General features: G+C 38.5%; 1 protein-coding gene across 1 annotated transcript in view; it reads right to left on the bottom strand.

The window, feature by feature from the left end:
* Positions 1-7,125: 7,125 nt before the first annotated feature.
* The window catches only part of tdp2b (tyrosyl-DNA phosphodiesterase 2b), a 41,465-nt gene continuing 37,129 nt past the window's right edge, over positions 7,126-11,461 (bottom strand). Inside the window, exon 7 of the mRNA XM_043719181.2 lies at positions 7,126-8,074. Within this exon, the coding sequence (XP_043575116.2) occupies positions 7,796-8,074 (279 nt within the window). The 3' untranslated portion in view covers positions 7,126-7,795. The remainder of the gene's footprint in view (positions 8,075-11,461) is intronic.

Below are 11,461 nucleotides of genomic sequence, written 5' to 3'. Positions count from 1 at the left end.
AGTCTAAATGGTACAGCATACAAGGCTATGAGCCAAGTGCTGGAAAGTGGGATTAGAACACATAAATGTTGATTGGCATGGACATGATGGGCTGATCAGTCTCTTCCCATGCTGTTATGACTCCATGACTAGTACCAAAACCACATCCCTGTAAATGGACATTTTATGACTAAAATGAAGAGATCACCACAGGTTAACTACAAGAAACTTCCACATCTGCTAATTGGCAGTTTCTGAACAAAATAAAACCAGAGAACATACAAGAAAACCTTTAGCATTGAACATTCAGGACACCAAAGTTTATGAATAAATTGGGCAACTGTGAACATCCACTTTACATATCCTAATCAATAGACAATAGGTGCAGGAGCAGGCCATTCTGCCCTCCGAGCCTGAACCACCATTCAATATGATCATGGCTAATCACTTAAAGGTGAAATTAAATTGAGGAAGTCTAAATTTAAAACTAAAATTTAACAATTAAAATAAATAAATTTATTTACAAAAAAATCTCAGAGTTAAAGGTGAAAGCTGACTATTTTAAGTGCAAGGAATGTAAAAACACAAGACATTTTTAGAAGATGACCTTGAGGTACAATAAAGTTATATATATTTGATAGATAAAAGAAAGACTTACATTTATATAGTACTGTTCATGACCACAGGATATTTCAAAGTGTTTTACAGTCAATTAAATATTTGAGGTATGATCACTTGTTGCAATGCAAGAAATGTGACAATCATGTTTGCATACAGCAAGCTCCTACAAATAGAAATGTGATAATAACCAAATATCATATAGTCCATGAAATTGATTGAGAGATAAATATTGGCCAGAACACCAAGGGCCCCTCCCGGATCTCTTTATAAATACAGCCATGGAATCTTGCATTCCCACTGAGAGGCAAACAAACCCTTGATTCAATGTCTTATTTGACAGACAGCACCTCTGACAATGTAGAATCCTAAATCTTGTGCCACAGAAGTTAGTGAATTATCCGCTGTGCCACAATGAAATTTAACCCCCTACCTACTATCTAACCAGAAAGCCACACAATTGTCTTTTAAATTTATCACCTTCTGTAGCCTTCCTCACAATTTATTTCCGTAGGATTTTTTAATGTGGAAATCAATACAAAAGATCCAACAGTGTTAAAGCCTGAACAATTAAATAAAAATGACCCAGGCCTTTTCACAAATCTTAGGATCAGAAATCCACAGTACAAGAGATTTCCAAATAACAAGGGTACGATAGGTAGGCAAGTCCGCAAAATCAGCTTTGTTGAAGTCAGGTTTAATAACAATTCGTAAATAAAGATGGTCAGAATATTTTAATTTACAACCGTAAAGTCTTCCTGAACCATAAACTGATTCAACTTTTCATTATGCGCTTTACAATAAAATCTCATCTCAAAGGCATGACAATAGAGTCATTATTGAGAACTGCTCTTCATATTTCAAAATTTGAGAACAGGCTGTTATCTGTTAAAAGGTCCCATGAGGAAATGAGCCTGAATTAATGGCTACTCTGAAGTAATGGACCCAACCTTCCAGAAAGCATCTAGGCAATTGAAAGATATTTCATTCCAAAAGATCTGAGAATCAATCTTTCATGAATGAAGTTAAACAAACTGAAACCGTTCCTGCATGAAAGGGAGCAGAGGGAATTAAAAAAGATAAATTCCTTTCTTGGAAAATGCAGAAGAGAATGGTCTTGCACTATTTGTCAATTTAGAATGTAATCACTAGTAAGGTAATAGTCAAAATAGGTATTAATTGATTCATTAAAAATCAGTTAAATTAACCTTTTCCATGTCAGACTAGACTTAGAGTTTGCTGCAGTATGAATTTGCTGCATCAGCCTACTGTATCAGGATCTGAAAAGGGATACGTGGCTGAAATCCTGCAGTGGTTGACAATTTTCTAAGGGCTACTACGTATTCAGAATAAGACTATTAACTTGCTAATAAAACATATAAACCAAAATCTTAAATAATCCAAGAAAAAATCCTTCAGAGCATTTTAAGACCCTCTTAACTATCTCAACTTGAGGACTCACTTTAAAACGTTACTGAAAAATGTCTTTACTGAGAATTCGTCACTGGTGGCAATAGTAATGTTTGATATATAATAGCAGGAAGACCATTAGTTTTAGGCTTCTTCCCATTATTCTGTTGGTCATGACTCATTAAACCAAAAAGGAAAAATTGTTTATATCACTATTGACTGCTGTTTTGAGGAAAATTTGAATAATTTCCCCCACTTAATTAGCAGATTCCTGTTAAAAGTGATGCCTACAATTTTTAATAGCTTGAGAAAGTATGGAAAACCTGAAATGCATAATTTGACATACTTGCTTAAAGTGGTACTATGGACTCACGTCCACTTTCTGAATCAGACTCGATACATTCTTTGCACATCATGATCATCATGTTTATATACCTGAAACCATCCCGATTGTCCTCTAAACCATTTCCTAGTGCCTGGTGTTGTTGAAAGGCTGGATTGAACCCAAGATGAACAAATGATACTCACCAGGTTGAAACATAGGGAGTCTGTGTAATGGGTTAAAATTAGATAGTTGACCTGCACACATTAAAATATCTTTCTGTTGCCAACACAATCCAGGATAAGACAAAACTATTTCCAACTTATAAACCAATTGTGGAAAACAGAGTTGCTGGATGCATGACAATACTGTGGGGAGAACAATGTGTAACACTGCACAAACAACAATGTAATAAAATAACACCTTGTACACAACACAGGAAACAAACTTCACTAATTGCTGTCCAACACAGAGTTCCCAAAACTATATGTAGTATTCTAAATGCAGCTCATCAATGTGCAATAAAAGGTTAGAGTTATTTATTTGAACTTTAATGCATTTGAAATGTACTACATATTATATTTATCACATCATTAACAGCATCATGCTGCCTGGGCACACACTCGATGATCAGTAAGCTAACTTAAGTCCTTTGGTTTCCACTTTTACTCGTGTGTATCCCTCATTCCTGTACACGTTTTAAATTTCCTGTTTTACGACGCATAACCTTAAAGAGCAAGCAAATACTGCTCATGCTGGAAACCTGAAATTTTAGGAAAGGAAATTCTGATGATACTCAGCAGATCAATCAGCATTGTGCAAAGAGTATCAGTAAATGGCTCGAGCATTCATCTGAAGGAGGACTTGACAGTCTGGAGAAATGAGGTTTGGCCAGGAAGTCCATATGCTCAAATTCAAGACCTTTTGTTTTCCAACCTAGTCCACTGCTCAGAAGCAAGTTTGACAGCTAGGTGTGACTCTCCGCAAACAATCTGAAGGAGATCATAAGCCAGCCACTGGCAGACTTATGCAGCAGAGTTAGAGCAAGGCCAAGTCCAGATCTTGCAGTAGATACTCAGATTCCAGTGAGCTCGAGCCCTAATGGACTGGTGAGAGGTTGGGGCCAAAGTTTTTTTTGGGGGGGTTGGAGAGATAGGACCATAACAACAGGATTAGGCCTGTTCAAGTCATCAGGCATGTTCTGCCATTCAATTAGATCATGCTGATAGACTCTCTCATGCAAATTGCCACACCACACTTTCTTTTTTCGAAATGAAAAGGAGGGAGCTTGTATTGCAGAGAGGAGCTTCGGCTCAGGTGGCCCTCAAACACCACAACCCACAAGGCCTTCGGAGTTCTTTCATAGTGCAGAAGGCAGACCACAACTCTTTTCCACAGCAGTCAGCTGCAATATTTTGAAATTCAAAGGTTCTGATAACTGCTTTAAACAGTACATACGTAAGGCAAATAGTCTCAAGTCATACAGCATGGAAACAGACTCTTTAGTCGAAGCAGTCCATGCCAAACATAATCGAAAGTATGGTGCTGGAAAAGCACAGCAGGTCCGGCAGCATCCGAGGAACAGGAGAATAGATGTTCGGCATAAGCCCTTCATCAGGAATGAGGCTTGTGGGCTGGCGGCTGAGAGATAAATGCAAGGGGGGTTGGGCTAGGGGGGGGGGGGGGGGGGGGGGGGATAGCTGAGAATGCAATAAGTAGATGAAGGTGGGAGAGAAGGTAGTAAGTCAGAGAGGAGGGTGGAGCGGATAAATGGGAAAAATGATGGACAGGTCAAGAGGTCAGTGCTGAATTGGAGGCTTGGGACTGGGATAGGTGGGGGGGGGGGGAGAAATGAGGAAACTGGTGAAATCCACATTAATCCCATGTGGTTGCAGGGTCCCAAGGTTGAAGATGAAGCATTCTTCCTCCAGGTGTCAGATGGTTAGGGATTGGCGATGGAGGAGGCCCAGCATCTGCATATCCTTGGTGGAGTGGGAGGAGGAGTTAAAATGTTCAGCCATGAGGCGAGGGGTTGGTTGGTGTGGGTGTTCCAGAGATGTTCTCTGGAACAATCCGCAAGTTGGCATCCTATCTCCCCGATGTAGAGGAGACCACATCGGGTGCAACGGATAAAGTAGTTGACATTTGTGGAAGTACAGGTAAATTTCTGTTGGATGTGGAAGGATCCTTTGGGGCCTTGGATGGAGGTAAGGGGGGAGGTGTGGGCACACATTTTGCACTTGTTTGCGGTGGCAGAGTAAGGTGTGGGCTGTGGATCTGACAAGGGAGTCGCAGAGGGAATGGTCTCTTTGAAATGTTGATTGTATCGGGAGGGAAATATGTCCCTAGTTGTGGGGGGGGGGGGGGGGGGGGGTGGAGAGAAGGAGGTAAGAATCTATTTGCACGTGGCAGAAGTGGCGGGAGGTTTAAGCAATGAATACAGAGGATGATGAGGACCAGCAGGTTTCTGTCCGTATTGCATTGGGAGGGGTGGGTTTAAGGGCGAAGGTGCGCAAAATGGAGGAGATGCGCTGGAGGGTATCATTGACCGTGTGGGAGGGGAAATTGCAGTCTTTGAAGGTGGAACTGATCATCCTGGGAACAGATGTGGTATAGGTGGAGAAATTGGGAATAAGAGATGGAGTTTTTACAGGAGGCAGAGTGGGAGGAGGTATAGTCCAGGTAGCTGTGGGAGTTGGTGGGTTTGTAGAAGAGATCTGTGGTTAGTCAGTTGCCAGAGATTGAGATGGAGGTCCAGGAAGGGGAGGGAGGTGTCCAGGATGGTCCAGTTGAATTTGACATCATGTCAAATGATGAAGACCTTCATCAGGAATGTGGAGAGGGAAGATCTTGCAAACCGGTGGAAACATGTGGAAAAAAAAACTGCAAACTTCTGACCAGTAAAAGAATCATATGACTATCTCACAACACATGAATAAAAACCACTGAACTGCTTCAGTTTTCCTTTGCTCATAAACTACTTTTCCTCTGCCCATAACCTATTTTTTTCATCTGCTTACGTGTGTGCATTCACACACAGACGCAAGGGGGAGTTGATAAGGGAAAATGTTTTAATTTGTAGTGTTATTTAGTTTATAACACTTAAGTTTATAACTATTTACCTGTAGCTCGAGTCTAATTACTTGTAATAAATAGTAATTCTTGTTAAGTACAGAAATCCAGTCCGTGCTTTCTATCAACCTGGTCTGAAAATCAATTAAATTGGAGAATTATGTACTTATTTTAAAACCTTTAACTTTTGTGATGACTCTCGGAATAGTGGGGCTTGATTTTCAGCGTGCCATTCCAGTGAGTTGTGACGGCATTCACCACACTAAAGGAATTCCATCACTTTCTAGAAGATCCAGTTAGCACTGTGGATCCTTTTATCGAAAGATCTTTCATTCAGTCGGTGATGGCAGGTTTTCTGCCTACTAATATTACAAAACTCCAATCATACATTTCACCATTTCTGACCAACTTGATGAAAGATATTAGAAAGTAGGAGCCCTAAATAGTAAGTACTTTTGTCAATTTCACACGAGTACAGATTTCCAAAGCCATCCTTTTTATCAGAATTTACAATGGCTTGATGAACATTGTAACAAATGCCACCTGTTTGATATGGCAAAAGACCAATATGCATTATCACTCTGCATTACTGACCAATTTCATTCATAAATATATTCTTTTACCAACTAACTGAACACAAACTATCAAGATGTATTTCACCCTTTCCAAATTTGATAACTGTTTAGCCAACTGACCACCCAAACAATCAAAAGTTGAAATCTCCATCCCTAACAATCCACGTCACATATAAGCATAACTTTATTTATAAGTCTTCGGTGAAGATCAAAAAGACAAATTAGTTCAGGAAAATTCAAGAACAAGACAGCATATGGAAGGTTTCAGACTTTGCTTATAAATGCAGGAAAATAATCTGAAAAGTGGGGTGTCATTTTTCTGGATATGCTAACATTACCACCTTCACAAAAGGACTGCAATAGGTCAGAAAACTCAGCCACCACAATGGCAATTAAGATTGGCATTAAATACCAGCCTTCCTCAACATTCACACATTAGTACAGTTCACTATGTAGAAAACTATGGATAATTGACGTTGTTGTCCAGTTGTGTGTATTGTCTCTCATTGCTGGAAGTTGGAAGTTCCCAAAAGGGTGAGACACACATCGGGGCAGAAGGTTTATTCCATACAAAGTTGAAATCTGCCTTTTATTTCTAGCATTTACCAGTTAACCCTTAGAATCTAAAAATCTAAATTTCTACTAACACCAGGAAACTAAAATCATACAATGCTATATGTAAAAATAACTGCTATTGACTCCAGAATCACAGGGAAAACAAACTGTTTACTCTGTGCTTAGTGGCCTCAACAAATCTAAATAAATTCAAACCGGAATCGATTATTTTCCTCACTAATAACTAAGTGGCAATGGAATAGCTTGCATGCTGTAACACATGTACAATAGCCCTCTCCCATATGGAATTCATTTATATCACACCTGTTAAAGAAGGTTCAGGTAACAATTCTTGAGCTTCGGTGAATGTTTTCCTTTCTCCATCAGTTTCTAAATCACTTGGTGTCCTTGCAAATACTCGCCCATCTGACCTGCCATCCACATAGCACAATGGAATCAGAAACTGAGAGCTTTGAAAGGGAACTTCCATCCTATACACTACAGTGCTTTATTTTTCTATCACTTTGCATCACTGCACCATTTCAACAAAGAAAAACTACATTTCACTCATGAAAATTTTCTTGGCAAAATAAAATGCAGTCTGATTTCTTTATAGGTGGCTAAAAGGTTTCTTTATTCACAACATTAAAATTAGGAACATACTTAAAAGCAAAGATCATCAGTTACACATTGACATTTAAGAGGAAGGTAACTTCTGCTATCTTCACGAGCTCAGGATTACATTTTACAGAATGCATCATGAAGTCATCTGCACTCTGCAAAAATACACCAGCATAAAATTCCTAAGCTCTCTGAACATGGCTATCTTGATGAAGAAACAAGGCAGCAACTTAAAAGGTATTCTGCCATAATGTTTTAAAAACACACTGCAGGGCAATTAAGTTATAGTCAGCAAGACAACAGTTGTGCTAATAAATGAAACAATGATTACTGAAAGAACTCTGCTTCAGCGTTATGCGCACACAGCCTATTAGAATCTCCGTTCCAAAAATACAACTTTATGCTTATATCACCATAGCGTAAACGTTCCTGTTTCACTAAATCTATTCCTCTCGTTCTTCAGGAAATTAGAGTGTGAACTCAAGCATGAACTAGCATGATCACTTTAATGAGGAAAACATGATAAGACACCTGATCACCCAGAAAATATTCTGACTGAGTTATTACAAATCATCTTGGTAGAGATTTCACATGTAATTGTATTTTAAGTGTTGCTTTCTACTCTACCCACCACAGCTAAGACTCACAATATGACATCAAAGTCACAAAGGAGCCCCCAATGATCACTACAAAAACGCCCACAATCCAACTTGTCTTGTCCAACAAGGGTCATTTGTTGTGGAACTATCTGACCTTCACTGGCTTCCCTGTAAAACACACGATCAAAGCGGAGTCTGCAAGTGTAAGGAGCCTTTAGGTTATTATTAGCTTTAGTGTCCCAGGTATATCGACAATGTTCAGGTTTGTTTAAGAACTCCCAGACATCCAAGACACCTTCCGGCAAACCTCCAACCTTTGTAACCTGCAAATAAAACACATGTTGAGAAAAGATGATAGATCCTAAACTATGTAAGAGAGAGTACTTCAATGGAAGTCACATGTTGACATGCACAAGCCTCCTCCTTCAACATCTTAGACTGACACTGGATGGAAACCAAGGGTTTTCCAGCATCTAGTGAGGTAGCAATTGACAAGTTACTTTTGGTAATTCCTGCACAAAGATACTTAGTATTTCAAAATACTTCCAAGCTAATAATTGTTTGTTTTATTTATTTGTGAGTTGACATCAGAATGAAGTTTTTAGAAAGTGTGCTTTGGATAGTTGGGTTTATGAAAGCAGAGATTGTAAATGCTCTCGGTTACAAAAATTCTAGACTTTTATAAAGAAACCTGAAGATCAGTCCCTTTACTCCAGTATAAAATTGAACCATATTAGTAAAAATGTTCAAAAGAAAATTGCATAATAAATCACAAATTGTTTAGGTGTAATTGATTATAAAAGTAAAACAAAACAGAATTACCATTAATTATCATACCATAGGCAATTTTTGAGTTCCTGCGACACTCCTCCCCACTGAGGCATGTTCATGCTAATAGCTGCTCCCTTACAAAAGCAGCACTAGATGACAGAGTATGGATGAAGATAAAGCAAGAGAATGAGGCACCATACTTTGCCAGTGCAACAAAAGTCTGTTAAAACATCAAATATTTTCAGTGAACATCTGCCTTTTGGAGTTGCAATCAGAGTTTTCATGGTGGTCTCAATTATCAGTTATTGTGCATACTGTGCTGGTCTAATATCACTAACTACTGTCAAAATGGAACAAGATTTTAATCAAAAGGGTCAATGTGCACACAGTAAATACTCAGCAGATATATCACTGTCTAATGCCATAACAAGAGAAACAGTAGGGCTTTCAGTTAACTCTTCACATAGTCAAGTACTTTGAAAGGTGGAACCTTGGCAAGTCACTGCAGTACATCTGGTAAACACAAACTGCTGATATTGTGCACCATTGATGTAGAAACTCAATGTTTAAGGTGATAAATGACGTGTAAATCAAATGGGTTCCTTTGGATTGGGTGGTTTCTAATTTAATGTGCTGCCGAAGCTCAACCATTCACATAAGCGTATCATGTACTTTAAATAAGTCTTGTCAATACCGGGCAAGGTTTGAAGAGTCAGATGGTGAGTACTTGTTGAGAGAGCGAGAGAGCGAGTCCATGCTCGATCAATTGCTGCCCTAATGACAAGGACAGTCACTTCACATCTAGAATTCAGCTCTTCAATTAATGTTTGGAACATAACTGTACTGGGGTCTGGAGCAAGGTAGCCTTGGCAGAACCTAAACTAAAGTCCCAGTGAACAAGTTATCATTTTTTAAGAGCCATCTTCCATTATTTTGCTATTGAGTGTAGGTTGATGAGGTAGTAAATGACTGGATTGAACTGGGGTTCTACTTTTCGTGGACAGAACACACCTGATCAATTTTTAACTTGTCAATTAAATGCTAGTATTAGAACTGTTCTGGAAAAGTCTTGCCAGGAGCATGGTTAGTTACAAAGCAAAAGTCTTCAGCACCAAAGTTGGGATATCGCCAGAGCCCATTTTTTCGCATCTTGTGGAATGAATCAAAAATTGACTGAAAACTGGCACCAGGAGGTGGCTGAGTTGGATCATCTCTGTCTCTCTGGCTGAAAAATAACTGCATATGCTTAACCTAATCTTCTTAATTCACATGATGGATTCCCAAATCATTGAGAGAAAAGTTTCTGAAGACACTTCCTCTCCCTTTTCATTGTTTATTATCCACTACCATTATCTATTTAAAAAGAGGCAGAACTGCACAGCCGTCTGATCTGAATGGTCTTGGAATTGCTTAGCTTTGGCTATTAAAATGCCACTTCGACACAAGTCACCAGACATTAGTGAGGACTTTGCAAAGTTGACAGGGGTAGGTGAGCCTTTGCTCCTTTCAGGTCATGAAGAGCTGTGCCTGTCAAGTTTTCTTAATTATACCAACTTCATAGCAATTTTAATAAAATTGCTTTGTGGTTAACAAGTCAGTCAGTTAAGATGTAGCCGCATTGCTGGGAATGATAGCAGCTTATTCCATCCTGACTCCACAATAAAAACTAGTTTTATGACAATCCAGTATGTTCAATTACTGACACGAGTAAGTTTTAATTCCAAGTTTAATCAATCACATTTAAAAGCCTTAATTGCAGTGATGGGATTTAACTAATGCTTCTGGATTGTTAGTCTTGGTCTGTGAATAAATAGACCGATAACACGTAGTTAAGTCTATTTACTTAGGACAAAAGATTATAAAAAGGTGGCAGATGTGATGTCAAAGTCAACAGAAGGATAGAGAGACTGAAAATAAAATTCAAGATGACGAAGAATGCATAAAAAACAAGAAAATTCAAGCTTGGTACAAGGAAATAAAATGCATAAGCTACTCACTTTCTATCTACTTCCTGCATGCCTCAGAAACATGGACAATTTTTAAAAATAATCTGTTGAATAAAATAGATTATTTGAAATGTGGATCCTTGGGCACCTGCAAAAAAAAAAACCTGTGGCTACAGACAGGTTAACCAAGATTGGATTTGGACATCATACATGGTTGCAAATGAGCTACAGTGAATAACTCGGGATGATGCAAAGCAGACAATGTGATGTAGTATAACAGGCGATGTCTTTGAGGGAGCAGTTATGAGCAACAGTAAGATAATCACTAAGCTGCTGTACTGATATTTATGTTGTTCATCAACATGCAGCTATGATACCATGAGAGAAAGTGATAATCGGTTATTTGCTAATATTATGAGTTGCAAACCTACAGAGTTGCAACTGTTTTGTCTGGAAGCAATTTCAAAATTTAAATTAAATATTCCATTTTGTTTTTAAATTGAGAAGATGGTTTCCAGCACTGAGGGAGTTAAGAACAAGGAGCCCAAATACAAGACCAAATGTTAGATATTTTGACCAGAGGGCAGAATTGTAAGTTGTAGGATTTCATTTCCAGGATTGGTGACTGAGACTAAAACTAACAAGGTGAGATTGGAAAAATGATGAAGGAAAAGGAGTTGAAGGGAGATTGGAAGAAGCTGAGCAAAAAATGTTAAGATACATTTAGCTGCAATGAAAAATATTTGCTGACAGGCCAGACCAATTTCACCTGTTTTCATTTTATAACTCCTTTATGACAGTCCTTCACCTCTCATGCAAATTAAATATACACATGAAGGATGGCAGGGCAGAGGCAGAAGGGTTTTGTTCATGATTACTTTAAAATGTCTTTTTTTTTCACTAAATAACATATTTCAATTCAGCTCAGAGTTAACTTATTGTCAAAGCAATAATTTCTCTTTTGAATCCAAGTATGGAATTTCTTATTAATAA

This window comes from Chiloscyllium plagiosum, unplaced genomic scaffold, assembly GCF_037043375.1.
Source record: "Chiloscyllium plagiosum isolate Xiang-an unplaced genomic scaffold, Cpla_swu_hap1 HiC_scaffold_34, whole genome shotgun sequence".
NCBI classification, from domain to species: Eukaryota; Metazoa; Chordata; class Chondrichthyes; order Orectolobiformes; family Hemiscylliidae; genus Chiloscyllium; species Chiloscyllium plagiosum.
The sequence above is the reverse complement of the archived record's forward strand: the minus strand, read 5'-3'. Positions and strand labels throughout refer to the sequence as shown.